General features: G+C 45.0%; 1 protein-coding gene across 1 annotated transcript in view; it reads left to right on the forward strand.

Moving 5' to 3' along the window:
- The window catches only part of LOC124013699 (TBC1 domain family member 22B-like), a 183,674-nt gene that overhangs the window by 141,341 nt on the left and 22,949 nt on the right, over positions 1–19,384 (forward strand). Inside the window, exon 13 of the mRNA XM_046328130.1 lies at positions 15,847–15,942. Coding sequence (XP_046184086.1) covers positions 15,847–15,942 — 96 coding nt within the window. The remainder of the gene's footprint in view (positions 1–15,846; positions 15,943–19,384) is intronic.

The following is a 19,384-nucleotide window of genomic DNA, read 5'->3' on the forward strand; positions in this document are numbered from 1 at the left end:
AATTACACTTTGGATGGTCTATCAGTAAACCCAGTTACTACAAAGATACAGGCGTCCTTCCTAACTTAGTTGCCAGTTAGGAAGGAAACCACTCAGAGAAGCCACTCAGGGATTTTACCATGAGGCCGATGTTGACTTTAAAACAGTTAGAGTTTAATGGCTGTGATGGGACAAAACTGAGAATGGATGAACAACATTACTAATCCACAATCCTAACCGAAATGACAGAGTGAAAAGAAAGAATCATGTACAGAATAAAGCATATTCCAAAACATGCATCCTGTTTGCAATAAGGCACTAAAGTAATACTGTGAAAAATGTGGCTAAAAAATAAACTTTTTGTCCTGAATACAAAGAGTAATGTTTGGGGAAAATTCAACACATCACTGAGTACCCACTTCATATTTTCAAGCATGGTGGTTGCTGCATCATGTTACGGCTATGCTTGTTGTCGGCAAGGACAAGGGAGTTTTTTAGGATAAAAATAAAAGGACTAGATCTAACATTCCTTGACATTTCTGCTGTCAGCATGCCAATTGCACGCTCCATCAAAACCGGAGTCATCTGTAGTATTGTGTTGTGTGATAAAACTGCACATTTTAGTGTTGCCTTTTATTACCCCCAGCACAAGGTGCACCTGTGTAATGAGCATGCTGTTTAATCAGCTTCTTGATATGGCATACCTGTCAGGTGTAAGGGTTATCTTGGCAAAGGAGAAATGCAAATATTGTCCAATCCAGGTGTACAAAGCTCGTAGACTTACGCAGAAAGACTACCAGCTGTAATCGCTTCCCGAGGTGCTTCTACAAGGTATTGACTCGGGTGTGAATACATGTAAATGAGATATTTCTGTATTTCATTTTCAATAAATTAGTAAAATGTAAAATGTTCTAAAGACATGTTTTCACTTTATTATTATAGGGTATTGTTTGTAGATGGGTGAGAAAGTATATTTAATCATATACCAACAAAATGTGGAATAAGTCAAGGGGTCTTAATAACTTCTGAATTCACTGTATGGTTTATATAGTAACCCAGTAACTAAATTGAAGACTAGGCACTGAGATTAACTTTGAAGTTTAGGCTGTTGTAGCAAGGTTGAGAAATGATTATCAATAATTATACAACTTGAAAAAGTATACCATAAAAGAGAGTTTAAACAGATTAATTTCCTCAACAAAACCAAAAAATAGAATGCAATTTTTTTTGGTGTGCCTAAACAGCCGGAAAAAGACTCCCCGAAGTCTAAAACGAATAAAAACATCACAAAATCTCGTCAAAACACACTATATATACCAAGGTATGTGCATACACCTTCAAATTAGTGGATTCGGCTATTACAGCCACACCTGTTGCTGACAGGTGTATAAAATCGAGCACACAGACATGCAATCTCCATAGACAAACATTGGCAGTAGAATGGCCTTACTGAAGATCTCAGTGACTTCCAACGTGGCACCGTCGTAGGATGACAACTTTCCAACAAGTCAGTCCGTCAAATTTCTGCCATGCTAGAGCTGCCCCAGTCAACTAAGTCCTGTTATTGTGAAGTGGAAAAAAATCTAGCAGCAACAACGGATCGCCACAAAGTGGTAGGCCACATAAACTCACAGAACAGGACCGTAGAGTACTGAAGCGCGTAGCGTGTAAAAAATAATCTGTCCTCGGTTGCAACACTCACTACTGAGTTCCAAACTGCCTCTGGAAGCAACGTCAGCACATTAACTTTTCGTAGGGAGCTTCATGTAATATGTTTCCATTGCTAAGCGTCAGCTGGAGTGGTGTAAAGCTAGCCGCTATTGGTCTCTTGAGCAGTGAAAACATGTTCTCCGGAGTGATGAAACAGGCTTCACAATCTGGCAGTCCGACGGACAAATCTGGGTTTGGCGGATGCCAGGAGAACGCTACCTGCCCCAATGCATAGTGCCAACTGTAAAGTTTGGTGGAGGAATAGTGGTCTGGAGCTGTTTTTCATGGTGTAGTTCCAGGGAAGGGGAAATCTTAACGTTTCAGCATACAATGACATTCCAGACAATTCTGTGCTGCCAACTTTGCGGCAACAGTTTGGGGAAGGCGCTTTCCTGTTTCAGCATGACAATTCCCCCATGCACAAAGCAAGGTCCATACCAAAATGGTTTGACGTTCGGTGCGGAAGAACTTGACTGGCCTGCATGGAGCCTTGAACTCAAACCCCATCGAACACCTTTGGGATGGATTTGAACGCCGACTGCGAGCCAGGCCTAATCTTCCAACATCAGTGCCCGACCTCACTAATGCTCTTGTGGCTAAATGGAATCAAGTCCCTGAAGCAATGTTTCAACGTGTAGTGGAAAGCCTTCTCAGAAGAGTGGAGGCTGTTTTTGCTGCAAAGGGGGGACCAACTGCTTATTAATGCCCATGAATTTGTAATGAGATGTTCGATGAGCAGTTGTCCACACACATTTGGTAGAGATTGTGCATATACACTCCATTATTGAACTGTTTCAGCTGGGAAGCATGCGGACGCCTTAACTCACCATGAGGAAATCTCAGTAGTGTCCGAATTAGCCCACTTTCACACCTTAATATTTAATCTCCTGCTGAGCCATTATGGCCTTTTGACAACACAGCAGGACCTCACTGTCTTTGTCTGTTGCTCTCACTGGGGCATGTTTGTCTTGGAGACCTCTGCTTCTCGCCTCTTCTTTTCCTTTATGCCTCCCCTACATTCTCCATCAGACTGGGAAGGTTTATACTGTATTTACAAAGGCTGCTCTCGACATGCTTCCAAAGATAAATTCGGTCACACAAGGATAAGAGCGTCTGCTAAATGACTTAAATGTAATGTAAATGTGGTTCAGAGGGGATTTCTTTACATTATTGGTTATTGTGTCAGGAGGATGACATAGTTCTACCTTTCAAACCTGAGAGTCTGTACACGTATACGTATGTAGAATGTCATGTATAGAATGTTGTCCATTGAGTGGCAGCATAAGTGTGCTGTTGCACAGTTCGTGCTTGTTTTCATGAACGCCAGAGAAAGTGCAAAGCAATGTCAGAGCATATGTAGTTATTGGTTAGGCTGGTGTGTGTGTGTGTGTGTGTGTGTGTGTGTGTGTGTGTGTGTGTGTGTGTGTGTGTGTGTGTGTGTGTGTGTGTGTGTGTGTGTGTGTGTGTGTGTGTGTGTGTGTGTGTGTGTGTGTGTGTGTGTGTGGTCAATGTGAGCCGCTGAGCCTCAACAGGGCTGTATTGTGCCATTAGAGCAGCAGTATGTCAGGGGAGGGTTTAACCTGTGTTGAAATTCTCTCTCTGTAGTCAGCCCATCTGCTCTCCAACACATCCTCCATATGTAATGCCATGTGCCCGTATGCACTCACAAGACCTTCTAATTCATTATCGTCGCCTGCTTTAGTTGCTTTGTAAATGACACACATATGCGTGTAAATTACACAGTCTAACCACATCCATGTGGGATTATTCGATTTGTATCAGGTTGGTATTGGCCATGCCATGACTGCCGTGCCATCGTGTGCGTTTGTTGCATGACTGCCATGCTGTGTAGTCATTGGTTGGGTCCTGTATCTGCTCTCACAGGTAGTTACTGTCACGCCCTGACCGTAGAGAGCGTTTTTTGTCTCTATTTTGGTTTGGTCAGGGTGTTATTTGGGTGGGCAGTGTTCAATGTTCTATGATTTTCTATTTGTTTGGCCAGGTGTGGTTCTCAATCAGAGGCAGCTGTCTATCGTTGTCTCTGATTGAGAACCATACTTAGGTACCCTCTTCTCCCACCTGTTTTGTGGGAAGTTAACTTGGACTTTGTTCAGGGCACGTAGCCCAAAGCTTCACGGTTTGGTTTTGTTCTTTGTTTTGTCGGCATCATTTCTAATAAAGAGAAAATGTACACTTACCATGCTGCACCTTGGTCCAGTCCTTCAGCCAGCCATGACAGTTACCGTGGACAGACCTGGAAGTGGAAACGCCTGCAGCCAGCCCTAGGGCTATTACCATGTGTGTCAATATGTGTGTGTGTCGCGTTAATGCAGGCAGGATCAGGACACGGCATGTACAGCCCTTAGGGGTTCTGCTGCTGACCGCTAAAGTACTTGTGGTGGTTCTGCCACACATCACAGGTCAAATGTCAAACAGGCGACATAATGCAGCGGCCCTCCACAGCTGTTCACACAGAGAAGTTAATGTGTGAATTACCATTGTATTACCAATATGACTGGCAGGACTGAAATATAGTAAATATGACTTTTGAAGGTGGCCTTTGAGTGTGTGTGTGTGTGTGTGTGTGTGTGTGTGTGTGTGTGTGTGTGTGTGTGTGTGTGTGTGTGTGTGTGTGTGTGTGTGTGTGTGTGTGTGTGTGTGTGTGTGTGTGTGTGTGTGTGTGTGTGTGTGTGTGCCAGAGAGAAAGACAAAGTGTGTGTTTGCATGTAATGGATGTTCATTCATGGCTTCTTCTCATACCCATACCACACACCCACAATTACCTCACTGTTCCTAAAACCCCTCACACACACATTCACACTGTTCCTACCCTTCCTTCCCTCCACGCTCCACTCGTCCCTGACAGAGGGGTGTCCAAATTATCCTTGTTGCACAGAGCATGAAATTAGCAAGTGGCTCTGTGTGAATGCATTAGCAAGGGGGTGTTAGGGAGCAGAAAGCCCCCCCCCCCTTTGTGTAACCAGGAAGATAGAAACACGGTATGCATGGTGCAGAATGTCTGCCGCTACATAGGTCTGGGAGTTGCCAGGGACCTGACAACACGATATTATCACAATATTTAGGTGCCGATACGATATGTATTGCGATTCTCCTGATTTTATATCTATTGCAATTCCATTTCCCCCCCAAAATATTTCTCAACACATGTCCGCTGCAGAGGAACAAGCGAGAGCCATGAGAAAACGATTTGTGCTCAGTCATGGAAATGAGTGCTGAAAACAAATTGGCTCTCTATTTTTTTTTAAAAAGGAGAACAAGCTGTGAAGGAAAAATACTGGAGTTTTGGTACGATAATGTCAAAAACGATACGATATATGGTCAAAAATAATATCCCGATATGCAACCGGATACATTTTTGCCCCCCCATCACTACTGCTACACTGCTCCATTGTAAAGAGCCCCAAGGCAGGGAGGTAGATTCCCTCCTCTAGAACTATGCCTATGTGTGTTGTTGTCGAGCAAAACTGTTTGTGGAAGGTATCATATAGGCCTATTTGGCAGGGAAACTGTGAAGCGAGCTGTGGCCAATTGCTTGTTTCTGTTTGTTTTCTGTTTGGTTTTCTTTAATAATAGACGCAATGTTGTCCGTTTGCTGCTTTTCATGAAATCATGCGTACCTGTTCTTTATATGGCCAGAAACAACTTTGTTCATATGGGCAGAAGAGAGTTAGGTTTAGGCAGAACTGTGCTAGCTGTTGGAACGGTTCACAGCATATCTGCCCTATTCATAGGTGGCGTCTCCAATAGAAGCTTCCCCTAAAGAAAATGACAAAAACAGTATATAATTACTTCTGTCTTTCCAAAAAATATATTACAATCCTTCAAAACACTACACCAGAGAGGATGATTTTGCCACAGATTATCATTAGCTTATTTTCGAACAATAGCTGCAGATTCTTTTAAATCACAAGGCCAGGGCATTTCCTAAAGGCGTGTGAATTGGGCACCGCGCATAACATGTCAAATAGATGATTGTTGATTTGCGGCTGTCAGTGAAATGCATCTAAAATAGGCCTAGGTCTATCGTAATATTTCAAAATACAATCGCTGGAAAAACACAAAAGAGAGGAGACAAAGATAAAACTAGAACCTGTCTTTAGGGAGGCCATAAAATTTGCTCAACTCGCAATAAGCTATTTATTGAGCGAACAGTAGGTTATCTTATCGGGAGAGCATCAGCCATATCCCCGGTGAGTGCGCATATTCACTGTCTTTATCATTGGGTGAGTCCGTGCTCCTGAACAGTTTTCTTTTAGGGCAATTACCTCATCTGGGCTTGATGGACGTCAAAGCCTACGACATGTGTCTCCCCTTTTCATCGGCCTCAATTAGATGGATGCGTTCACGACAATGTCGTTCTCACTTTTTCAGTGTCGGCAGAGTAGTCTGCCCTGTCATTGTTGTGTATTGAACAGGCTGCTATTATCTCCGGTCGTGGAGAGCAAAGTGTCGTAGAATGTCTGCATGAAATATCCTACAAACAGTGAGTCAGTTATATTATTAGCCTAATTTCTGGACTATCCAATCTACTCATCACATTAGGGACTAGTACACTATCTTACTGAAAATGCGATGATAGATGCATGGAATACTTATCATTAAAGATAAAACAAACAAAACATCATTTTTGTTGTTGTTGCTTCCCCGAACTTGAAACTCACACGCTGCCAATGGACCTACTCTAACTTGAAGTGTGAGTGTTATCCTTGGCAATGGTATAGCCAACATTTGTCTGTTCAGATTTGTATTTATTTATTTTCCTATATTTTGGTTGACTATATTGTCAGAGATTGCTGTAATGTTTTACCTTATTACGTTATGTCTATCCAGAGAGGGAGAGAGAAGGAAAGAGAGAATGACAGATGGAGACTGCAGGGCTTACAGAGAAGTAATGAGAGAGATGGAGAGAGCGCAACAGAGATATTGAGGGAGATTGAGTGAGGAAGAGCGAGTGTATACCTCTGCAGGGCACAGGAACGGCAAAATGAACCTCGGGGATGTGGCCCCAGCCCCTTTACCCCTCCCCTCCAGGCCCCCAGGGGCCTCCTAATGATTGGCTGATTGGTGACACAGAGAGCCAATCCCCAGCAGGCACAGACAGGGTTAGAGGTGGGGTCAGCCACACGGCCCCAAGCATCAATACTTAATCTGTTCTGCTCTCTCTAAAAAACAGAACTCTGCCGCTTCGCTCACTCCATCTCTCTATACCTCTCCTCTGATGCACCGCTCTCTCAATCTTTCTCGTCCTCTCTCCTTCTCTACACCGTTCTCTCTTTCACTCTATCCCTCTCCTCCACGGCCATGTTCGCTTCATCCCTCTGTCTCTCTGTCCTTTTTTTCCTATGCTGTAGACATACAAACACACTGACAAGCTTTCACGTGTGAGGACACACACTGACACACAGAACCCAACACGCACTGTAAACACCTTGCTGTGCTTCCACATTGCTCTGGTCTGCAGTATGCTGCAGCATTTCGCCAAGTACTAACCCCCTGTGTGTGATGTGTTGCTGCTGAACTGACTCTGCACACACACACACACACACACACACACGCACACGCACACGCACACGCGCACACGCACACACGCACACACACACGTCCTTCCCATGGATGTCCTCTGTCTCACTCAGGATACAGCAACAGGCCTTTTGTATATTTGTTTTCTCAGCAGGAGTTTTTCCCCACACACAGGCACACACACATCACCCACTACCTCAACTCTCCTGGTTACTCTCACCTTCAGGGTTTGAATCCTGGTTATCAGTTTTCCACAAAGAGCCGACGTTTTTAGTCCCACATCAAATAGGACTAGTTAAGGTTGTGATGAGAGACAAGACCGCTTGCGATACAGTTTGGAGCGCCTGACTCCCTGACTCTGCACCTCTCTCCTGATCACATAGAGAACCTCAGTACTGTACACCATGTCTGCAGGTCAGGCCCACTCAGACAAACCCATGCCTGTCTTCTCCAATACTGTGACTCTTGACACCGGGACTGGCACCAGGAATAACAATAGGGAAGGAGATGGAAGCATACTGCACACTATAGAGAAACTTGAAGTCAGTAATTATCAGAGGGTGTACTGTAGTCTTTTAGTGTGAAGACTTATATGGAGGATGAGGTAGTCTGTATGAAAGGCTGAGGGTGGAAGATAAAGTTGAATGGGGGGATATTGAGCGAGAGCGTGAGGTGAGATATAGACCCAGATGAAATGTTGGAGAACATGGGGCTGAGGTAATCACAAGCGATTGGTGATCACGCTCTCACTCCCAGAAGTCCCTCTGTTAATAAAGTGTGTCGTGTGTGTGTGTGTCGCGTGTGTGTGTGTCGCGTGTGTGTGTGTCGCGTGTGTGTGTGTCGCGTGTGTGTGTGTCGCGTGTGTGTGTCGCGTGTGTGTGTCGCGTGTGTGTGTCGCGTGTGTGTGTCGCGTGTGTGTGTCGCGTGTGTGTGTCGCGTGTGTGTGTCGCGTGTGTGTGTCGCGTGTGTCGCGTGTGTGTGTGTGTGTCGCGTGTGTGTGTGTGTGTCGCGTGTGTGTGTGTCGCGTGTGTGTGTGTCGCGTGTGTGTGTCGCGTGTGTGTGTCGCGTGTGTGTGTCGCGTGTGTGTGTCGCGTGTGTCGCGTGTGTGCGTGCGTGCGTGTGCGTGCGTGCGTGCGTGCGTGCGTGCGTGCGTGACTGATTCCTACCCATCAGCTGGTCAGATTAAAGCCGTGAGTGTAGACCAATAGGCAATCATCAGCCAGACCATAACTCACTCTGCAAAACACTTCACTCTCTCCCTCTTTTACTCACTCACTTTATCTCTGTTTTTCTTCCTTCGATCTCTGTCAGTTTATCTGTTTCTCTCTTTATGCCTCAGTCTATCGGTGTCTCTCTCTCTCTCTCTCTCTCTCTCTCTCTCTCTCTCTCTCTCTCTCTCTCTCTCTCTCTCTCTCTCTCTCTCTCTCGGTCTCTCTCTCTCTCTCTCTACTACTCCGCCCTGTACCCTCTCTCCTGTCCCCTGCCTGAGTGATTGACAGGGAAGATGAGGTGTGTGTTCTGCCATGTCTTAGCTCTCTCTCTTCAATCTCTCCCTCTATTTTCTAATTCCACCACTCCTCCTCCATCTTCATCTCTCCTTCTCGAGAAGCTGAATCCCAGTTATATTAGCGTTTTATGCAAGACCTTTCTCCCAATCTAGCCTACATTCCACGCTACATGTATTGGCTAGTCTAAACTTATTTAACAGACATGTCCTTATTGAGTGGAGGGGCTGAGGGAGATACCGAGGGGCCGAGGGAGATACCGAGGGGCCGAGGGAGATACCGAGGGGCCGAGGGAGATACCGAGGGGCCGAGGGAGATACCGAGGGGCCGAGGGAGAGAAAGAGAGGGTCTGAGATGGAGAGAAAGAGAGGGGCCGATGGAGAGAGAGAGGGGCCGAGGGAGGGAGAGAGAGAGGGGCCGAGGGAGGGAGAGAGAGAGGGGCCGAGGGAGGGAGAGAGAGAGGGGCCGAGGGAGGGAGAGAGAGAAGTGCTGAGGGAGAGAGAGAGAAACGGAGAAACAGGCTGAGGGAGGGATGGAGAGAGGGAGAGAGAAACGGGCTGAGAGAGGAAAAATAGGAGAGAGAGTGGCTGAGAGGGAAGAAGAGGAGAGAGTGAGAGAGAGAGTGGCTGAAAGGGAAGAATAAGGGGGAGGGAGAGGCTGAGAGGGAAGAGGGAGAGGCTGAGAGGGAAGAGGGAGAGGCTGAGAGGGAGAGGCTGAGAGGGAAAAGGGAGAGGCTGAGGGAAGAGGAGGGAGCCTGAGATGGAAGAAGAGAGGAGTGGCTGAGAGGGGAGGAGAGAGAGAATTGCTGAGAGGGAGAGAGGCTGAGGCTGAGAGAGGCAGAGTTTGGCTGAGAGGAGAGGCAGAGTTTGGCTGAGAGGAGAGGCAGAGTTTGGCTGAGAGGAGAGGCAGAGTTTGGCTGAGAGGAGAGGCAGAGTTTGGCTGAGAGGAGAGGCAGAGTTTGGCTGAGAGGAGAGGCAGAGTTTGGCTGAGAGGAGAGGCAGAGTTTGGCTGAGAGGAGAGGCAGAGTTTGGCTGAGAGGAGAGGCAGAGTTTGGCTGAGAGGAGAGGCAGAGTTTGGCTGAGAGGAGAGGCAGAGTTTGGCTGAGAGGAGAGGCAGAGTTTGGCTGAGAGGAGAGGCAGAGTTTGGCTGAGAGGAGAGGCAGAGTTTGGCTGAGAGGAGAGGCAGAGTTTGGCTGAGAGGAGAGGCAGAGTTTGGCTGAGAGGGGAGGCAGAGTTTGGCTGAGAGGGGAGGCAGAGTTTGGCTGAGAGGGGAGGCAGAGTTTGGCTGAGAGGGGAGGCAGAGTTTGGCTGAGAGGGGAGGCAGAGTTTGGCTGAGAGGGGAGGCAGAGTTTGGCTGAGAGGGGAGGCAGAGTTTGGCTGAGAGGGGAGGCAGAGTTTGGCTGAGAGGGGAGGCAGAGTTTGGCTGAGAGGGGAGAGGAGAGGCTGGCTAATAGGAAAAAGGAGAGGCTGAGATTGGCTAATAGGAAAAAGGAGAGGCAGCGATTGGCTGAGAGGGAGGGGCAGGAGAGTGGGAAGAAGAAGAAGAGGAGAGAGTGGCTGAGAGGGAAGAGAAGAAGAGGAGAGAGTGGCTGAGAGGGTGGCTGAGAGGGAAGGAGAGAGAGGGAAGGAGAGCGTGGCTGAGAGGGAAGGAGAGCGTGGCTGAGAGGGAAGACAGGCTAAGAAAGAACTAGAGTGCAAAGATGTATTTTGGGACGGCAGGTGGTTAGAGCATTGGGCCAGTAACTGAAAGGTTGCTGGATCGAATCCCTGAGCTGACAAGGTAAATATCTGTCGTTTTGCCCCTGAACAAAGCCGTTAATCCATTGTTCCCCGGTAGGCCTTCATTGTAAATAAGAATTTGTTTTTAACTGACTTGCCTAGTTAAATAAAGTTTACATTTAATCCAAATAAATGTTTTGAGAGCAAAGGCACAAATTTGGAAGGCATAAAGGACAAGGAAAGTCATAGAGAGAGAAGGAGAAAGAGCATCCAGTGCCTTTTCTTTTATTGTGGTCATTTATTAAGGTCCCATTCCCCCGAGGAGCAGTGAGAGAGAAACAATTAAAATGATCCACGAGTAGACGCTGCTGCAGTTAACTGACACTTAAAGGAAAACTCCACTTAAATGAACTTTGTTTTTATTCATTCTTCTTCTTGAAAACGTGACTGCTGACATGCACAACATTTTGGGACTGTATCAATCTAATTTTATTTAGCAGATGTTATTGCCGGTGTAGTGAAATGCTTGTGTTTCTAGCTCCAACAGTGCAGTAGTATCTAACAATTCACAACAATACATACCAATCTAAAAGTAAAATAATAGAATTAAGAACTAAATAAATAATAGGATGTGAAATGTAGGAGTGGCATTGGTTTCCGGTGGTATGTAATAGCACAAAAAAAACTCTTTGGGTTAAAAATGTCAGAAATAATGAATATAAAAAATACTGCAAAGTTGCTTCGGAGCTAAAAGCGTCTTACTCCGTATCAACAGTGGACTAATGAAAAAGATACCAAAATATAGTGTATTTTTTCCTTTAAGGTGTACCCAGGCATCACTGCCATGTATAATTCTAATGATGTATGATTACACCCACTAGTCTAGTTTACCATTTAATACTGTCTGCTTATTGAAAGTGACCTCTAGTAGGAAGTTAGAGCGGTTGGATGATGAAGAAAGACTCAAAATGAATGGTATGGAGTAGACTCCCGAGTGGCGCAGCGGTCTAAGGCACTGCATCTCAGTGCAAGAGGCGTCCCTGCAGTCCCTGGTTCGAATGCGTCACATCCGGCCGTGATTGGGAGTCCCAATAGGGCGGTGCACAATTGGCCCAGCGTCGTCCGGGTTTGGCCTGGGGTAGGCCGTCATTGTAAATAAGAATTTGTTCTTAACTGACTTGCCTAGTTAAATTAAAGGTTATAAAGGAATAATAATTGATAGTAACTCATGTGAAGCTACCATATCACATGCTTCATAATTAGAGGTTGACGATTAATCGGAATGGACGATTAATTAGGGCCGATTTCAAGTTTTCATAACATTCGGAAATTGGTATTTTTGGGCGCCGATTTGCCGATTTAAAAATATATATATATATAGATTTTTTTACACCTTTATTTAATCTTTATTTAACTTTGCAAGTCAGTTAAGAAAACATTCTTATTTTCAATGACGGCCTAGAAACAGTGGGTTAACTGCCTCGTTCAGGGGCAGAACGACAGAGTTTCACCTTGTCAGCTCGGGGGATCCAATCTTGCAACCTTACAGTTAACTAGTCCAGCGCAATAACGACCTGCCTCTCTCTCGTTGCACTCCACAAGGAGTGTTACGCAAATGCAGTAAGCCAAGGTAAGTTGCTAGCTGGCATTAAACGTATCTTATAAAAAACAATTAATCATAATCACTAGTTAACTACACATGGTTGATGATATTACTAGATATTGTCTAGCGTGTCCTGCGTTGAATTATAATCTGACTGAACATACAAGTATCTAAGTATCTGACTGAGCGGTAAACATTCATTCAAACAGCACTCTCGTGCGTTTTGCCAGCAGCTCTTCGTTGTGCGTCAAGCTGTTTATGACTTCAAGCCTATCAACTCCCGAGATGAGCCTGGTGTAACCGAAGTGAAATGGCTGGCTAGTTAGCGCACGCTACTCGCTCTGAGCCTTGGGGTGGTAGTTTCCCTTGCCCTGCATGGGTAGCGCTGCTTCGATGTGGTGGCTGTTGTCGTTGTGTTGCTGGTTCGAGCCCAGGGAGGAGTGAGGAGAGGGACGGAAGCTATACTGTTACCCTGGCAATACTAAAGTGCCTTTAAGAACATCCAATAGTCAACGATTAATTAAATAAAAAATGGTATAGAGGGAAATAGTCCTATAATTCCTATAATAACTACAACCTAAAACTTCTTACCTGGGAATATTTAAGGGTCATGTTAAAAGGAACCACCAGCTTTCATATGTTCTCATGTTCTGAGCAAGGAACTGAAACGTTAGCTTTCTCACATGGCACATATTGCACTTTTACTTTCTTCTCCAACACTTTGTTTTTGCATTATTTAAACCAAATTGAACATGTTCCATTATATACTTGAGGCTAAATTGATTTTATTGATGTATTATATTAAGTTAAAATAAGTGTTCATTCAGTATTGTTGTAATTGTCATTATTACAAATACATAAAAATAAAAAAAAATAAAAAATTGTCCGATTAATCGGTATCGGCTTTTTTGGTCCTCCAATAATCGGTATCGGCGTTTTTTCATAAAATGTACATAGCATAGATGTGTTGGAATTTCCATGCAGAGAAGTGATTTGCTTAGCTGTTGGCTTAGTCGATGTTCCCTACACAGCTATATCCATATTAACAGTCTGCACTCTGCAGTGTGTCAAACCTGTGTATGTTTTAACCTCAATGTGAAGGGAATGTTTCCACAGCCGTACCTCCAACAGTTAGTTACCCTTGAAGAGCACTATCCCTGTCCTGTCTGTCCTGCCTGTTTATTGGCTTGAGGAAGGAACACAGCCATTGATTTTCATTACGTTCTCTCCGTGTCTGGCATAAATGACGGCCAGTCGCCCCTCGCTGTGAATACGCAAATATCACCCTCGCCCTGTGCTTTGCTTCACTGTGCTGCGCCACTGAACTGCAGCACGCCAGGCCCGGAATGGAGAATGTAATTTTTGAACAACCCCCTCTTCTCCAGTGAGAACAGCATTAGTCCTGACTATTTACTCAGGAAAGTGGGAATAAGTTCCTTTCCTTCAGAGAGTCTTTGAAATGGCGCTGCGTCTGTAAGAGACGTCCCAGGGAAGTTTTGTAGACACACTGGTGGAACTAATCATAAGCTGGCCCAGTCCGACCCAATGTGGTTATTGGGTTATTGCTTAGTGGGAGCTGGTCTCTCGCTCCCAGACACACACAGTATGCACACATTATATCTCTCTGCTCCATCTCTCTGCTCCCTCTGTTTGATTGTTGATTTTGGCTGAGATAATATGCAAATATACATACAGTTGAAGTCAGAAGTTTACATGCACATAGGTTGGGGTCATTAAAACTCATTTTTCAACCACTCCACAAAGATCAAAACTATGGTTTTGGCAAGTCAGTTAGGACATCTACTTTGTGCATGACACAAGTTATTTTTCCAACAATTGCTTACAGACGGATTATTTCACTTATAATTCACTGTATCACAATTCCAGTGGGTCAGAAGTTTACATACACTAAGTTGACTGTGCCTTTAAACAGCTTGGAAAATTCCAGAAAATTATGTCATGGCTTAAGAAGCTTCTGATAGGCTAATTGGCATAATTTGAGTGAATTGGAGGTGCACCTGTGAATGTATTTAAAGGCATACCTTCAAACTCAGTACCTCTTTGCTTGACATCATGGGAAAATCAAAAGGAATCATCCTTGGGTCCAATTTCCAAATGCCTGAAGGTACCACATTCATCTGTACAAACAATAGTACGCAAGTATAAACACCATGGGACCATGCAGCCATCATACCTCTCAGGAAGGAGATGCGTTCTGTCTCCTAGAGATGAACGTACTTTTGTGCGAAAGGTGCAAATCAATCCCAGAACAACAACAAAGGACCTTGCTGGAGGAAACGGGTACAAAAGTATCTATATCCACAGTAAAACAAGTCCTATATCGACATAACCTGAAAAGGCGCTCAGCAAGGAAAAAGCCACTGCTCTAAAACCGCCATAAAAAAAGCCAGACTACGGTTTGCAACTGCACATGGGGACAAAGATTGTACTTTTTGGAAAAATGTCCTCTGGTCTGATGAAACAAAAATAGAACTGTTTGGCCATAATGACCATCGTTATATTTGGAGGAAAAAGGGGGAGGCTTGCAAGCTGAAGAACACCATCCCAACCATGAAGCACGGGGGTGGCAGCATCATGTTGTGGGGGTGCTTTGCTGCAGGAGGGACTGGTGCACTTCACAAAATAGATAGCATCATAAGGGAGGAAAAATATGTTGAAGCAATATCTCAAGACATCAGTCAGGAAGTTAAAGCTTGGTCGCAAATGGGTCTTCCAAATGGACAATGAATCCAAGCATACTTCCGAAGTTGTGGCAAAATGTCTTAAGGACAACAAAGTTGAGGTATCGGAGTGGCCATCACAAAGACCTGACCTCCATCCTATAGAAAATGTGTGGGCAGAACTGAAAAAGTGTGGGCGAGCAAGGAGGCCTACAAACCTGACTCAGGTTCCAACTTATTGTGGGAAGCTTGTGGAAGGCGACCCGAAACGTTTGACCCAAGCTAAACAATTTAAAGGCAATGCTACCAAATACTAATTGAGTGTATGTAAATGTCTGACCCACTGGGAATGTGATGAAAGAAATAAAAGCTGAAATATATCGTTCTCTCTACTATTATTCTGAAATTTTTACCAGGATTAAATGTCAGGAATTGTGAAAAGCTGAGTTTAAATGTGTTTGGCTAAGGTATACATAAACTTCCGACTTCAACTGTATGCAGTTAAGTTGACTGGATGTTGAGAGTTTGTGAAGACCAGTATTACTGTAAGCACTTGAACATATTGTTCCATTACCATTCCTTTAGTTCTTCAGTCTGTTTTAAGAGCTTTAATTATCTTCCCCTAGATAGCCCTTTAGATGAGGGCTATCCAGGGCTATAGAAGAGGGCTATCTCAGACTCGCTCTCTCTCACTTTAATTCCCCTCCTTTATTTAGCCCTGTAAAAGCCGGCCTGGAAATGTAATGAGCGTCTGAAAGAAGGCAGGAGAAAAAGTAAAGGGCAAATTTAACAGGGATTTGTCTTACAGCTTCTAGTCCATTGTAAATTCTCTGATTGTGACAGAAAATATTTAATATCTTCTGTCTTTCTTTCTTTTTCCTGTCTTCTCTCGCTCTGCCAGGCAGTAAGTGTCCAAATTCCCACTCTGAGTGTAGATTTGTCTTCCTATCAAACATAATGTCAAGGTAGAGTAGGCCTAAGTGGAGAGATGTAGATGCAGTGCACTGGGAGGATGCTACAGTATTATCTTCGCTGTCGCTCCACTGCTGCTAACGCCTGATATGTTAGAAAATGTGTTTTGTTGTGTAATTCTCTCTCTCTCTTTGCAGGCTGAACCAGAGGGATTCTCTCACTTCCATCTCTACGTGTGTGCTGCTTTCCTGGTGCGATGGAGGAAAGAGATTCTGGATGAGAGAGATTTCCAGGTAAGAGAGAGAAGGATGGAAATGTATGTTGTCATACCTACATCACCTTTTTCTGAGGTTCTGGGTGAGAAAAATACCACACTTAATAGTGGTGTTTCCATCACTTTATATTTGAAAGAGTGAGTGAGGTCTCACTCTATTCCCATGTTGCTCTATTTAAAAAATTGTGTAATTTGGGCTTTGGTCATTTGGCCACAGATGGTGCTGTTTAAAAGTAGTGCACTGTTTATACAGGGAATAGAGTGTCATTTGAGACTGTGCCACTAAGTATGAATGTGAGTCCCAGTAGGGCTGAACAGAGTGTGCCAGCCAGTGTTCTCTTCCCCCCCAGCACATCCCAGACCAGCACCACGCTCATCATTAACTACAGGGATCAGGGGTCACAATGGCTGCATTAGTGGGATGACAGCAGCAGCTGCTGCAAGGTGACATTGGCATGAGGCAGAAATCAGACTTTGGGCCCTTTCCCCTAGTTCCTCTCTTCTATTCTCTCCGTTTCTCTTATTGACGGGTGTATCTTCTCTTGTCTTCTCTCAACCACACTCTGAAGAGTTTTAGGTCAATGAGTGCTTCTTCAACTTTAATAAGACCCGTTTCGAAGTTCTCCTTTGCTCTACCTCCTAGTCCCTCATTAACCTTCCTCTCCCTCCTTTTCCCTCCCCCTCTTCCTTCTTCCTTCTCTGTGCAAATTGAATTGAAACTGGTGTGTGGTTGAATATGCAGAGGTTCAGTGGTGCATGCCGCGAGGGGCTCTGTGTGTCGGTGTGTGTGTGCACACGTGTGAGCATGCGCCTGTGTGTATGTGTGTCGCAGTTGATTTATAGTGTTTACAGTGCCCACTGATTTAGTATTATCCCTGCTGCACGGCTGCACCACACACACACACACCTTGGCATGCAGACTGCCACCGACGTGCCAGAGGCCCTAACACTCGCATCCATCTATCCTCCTTTCCTCCTCCCCTGGGAGAGAGAGGGGGAAGAGAGGTGGCTCTCTTTTTCTCTGTCTTTATTTCATCACTCTCTGTACCTCTCCCTCCTTCAGACCCTCAGTGTTCCTCTCTCTCCCTCTCTCTCTCTCCCTCTCTCTCTCTCTCTCTCTCTTTATCCTTTTCTCTCCCTTTTGCTTTTGCTCATTTTCTTTTGCTCTCTCTACCTCCATTCTTCTCTCTCTCTCTTTAGCTGAACATGCAGTGCATTTGGAAAGTATACGACCCCTTGATTTTTTTCCACGTTATGTTACAGCCTTAGTCTAAAATTGATTCAATTTTTTCCCTCATCAATCTACACACAATACTGCATAATGACACAGCAAAAACAAAAACAAAATGATATCACAACAAGTTTGGAACACCTGTATTTGGGGAGATTCTCCCGTTCTTCTCTGCAGATCCTCTCACGCTCTGTCAGATTGGATGGGGAGCGTTGCTGCACAGCTATTTTCAGGTCTCTGCAGAGGTTCGATCGGGTTCAAGTCCGGGCTCTGGCTGGGCCACTTAAGGACATTCAGAGACATGTCCAGAAGCCACTTCTGTGTTGTCTTGGCTGTGTGCTTCGGGTTGTTGTCCTGTTGGAAGGTGAACCTTTGCCCCAGTCTGAGGTCCTGAGTGCTCTGAAGCAGGTTTTCATCAAGGCTCTCTCTGTACTTTTCTCTGTTCATCTTTGCCTTGATCCTGACTAGTCTTCCAGTCCCTGCTGCTGAAAAACATCCCCACAGCTGCCACCACCATGCTTCACCGTTGTGATGGTTCCAGGTTTCCTCCAGACGTGACGGTTGGCATTCAGGCCAAAGAGTTCAATCTTGGTTTCATCAGACCAGAGAATCTTATTTCTCATGTTCTGAGAGTATTTAGGTGCCTTTGGCAAACTCAAAGCGGGCTGTCATGTGTGTTTTACTGAGGGGTGGCTTCCATCTGGCCACTCTACTATGAAGGCCTGATTGTTGGAGTGCTGCAGAGATGGTTGTCCTTCTGGAAGGTTCTGCCATCTGCACAGAGGAACTCTGGAGCTCTCAGAGTGACCATCGGGTTCTTGGTCACCTCCCTGACCAAGGCTCGTTTCCCCTAATTGCTCAGAGTGGTCAGCTCAAGGAAGAGTCTTCCATTTAAGTCTGATGTTTGCCACTGTGTTCTTGGGGACCTTCAATGCTGCAGAAATATTTTGATACCCGTCCCCAGATCTTTGCCTCCACACAATCCTGTCTCGGAGCTCTAAGACAATTCCTTCGACCTGATGGCTTGGTTTTTACTCTGACATGTACTGTCAAATGTGGTAACTTATATAGACAGGTGTGTGCCTTTCCAAATCATGTCCAATCCATTGAATTTACCACAGGTGGACTCCAATCAAGTTGTAGAAACATCTCAAGGCTGATCAATGGAAACATGAGCTCAGTACCTGAGCTCAGTTTCGAGTCTCATAACAAAGGCTCTAAAAACCTATGTAAATAAAGTATTTCTGTTTTTAATCTCTAATAAATTTGCAAAACTGTACAACCTGTTTTTGCTTTGTCATTGTGGGGTATTGTGTGTAGATTGCTGAGGATTTGTATTTATTTAATCCATTTTAGAATAAGGCTGTAACGTAACAAAATGTGGAAAAAGTCAAGGGTTCTGAATACTTTCCGAATGCACTCTATATATATACAGTCACCACTGATTTACACCCATACCTTACACCCACTATGAAACCTCAAGAGAACATCTATACCTTTTTGACTATAGAGCTACGGGCCATATTCACTTTTCTTCTTACTTAATTCCATACAGTACTGTATCGAGTCTACTTGGAATGGGATGGAGGTTTGGCATTTCCCTCTGGGGATAAGTGTGATACCCTGCAGAGAGATAGGCATCAAAGAGAGGTATAGGCAGAGAAAAGAGTGAAGTGTGATTATGAGAACTGAAATGAGTGTTCAATCTAAATGTGTGGATTGGCTATACAATGAGTCACCACGGCGACCGTGTTACAGGATGAGACTTGGGTTAATGCCGATGTGTGCGTGTGTGTGTGTGTGTGCAAGTCTGTGTGTATGTGTGGCTGACATTCTCCCTGTCAGTGTTCTGTGCCTCCTGCTCTGACAGTTCTTTGACCATCTGCAGCCCCAGCTAGCCAATCCCGTCCTCTGTACTGACCACTGATGTCTTCTAGGCCAGGCCTATTCTTGGCAGAAAGGCTGGTAATAAGTTTGACCTAATTGGGCAGCCAGGCAGCGGAGGACCAGAACTTGACATTAGACCCGAGTTCCCCTCCCAATCTCAGGTCCATTATTTAGCAGGCAGGCAGGGGAGGACCAGAGACCAGACTGTACCTCCTTCCATCATCCCAGGCCGAGGCCTGCTGTCCAGGCCAACCTGCCTCAAGCAAACCCACCCCAGTAATAGGGCTTTGATCCCATGAAAAACAATCCTACCTCTGGGCTTCTTCCCTTCAAACTCACATCC

This window comes from Oncorhynchus gorbuscha, linkage group LG25 (assembly GCF_021184085.1).
Source record: "Oncorhynchus gorbuscha isolate QuinsamMale2020 ecotype Even-year linkage group LG25, OgorEven_v1.0, whole genome shotgun sequence".
Taxonomy (NCBI): Eukaryota; Metazoa; Chordata; class Actinopteri; order Salmoniformes; family Salmonidae; genus Oncorhynchus; species Oncorhynchus gorbuscha.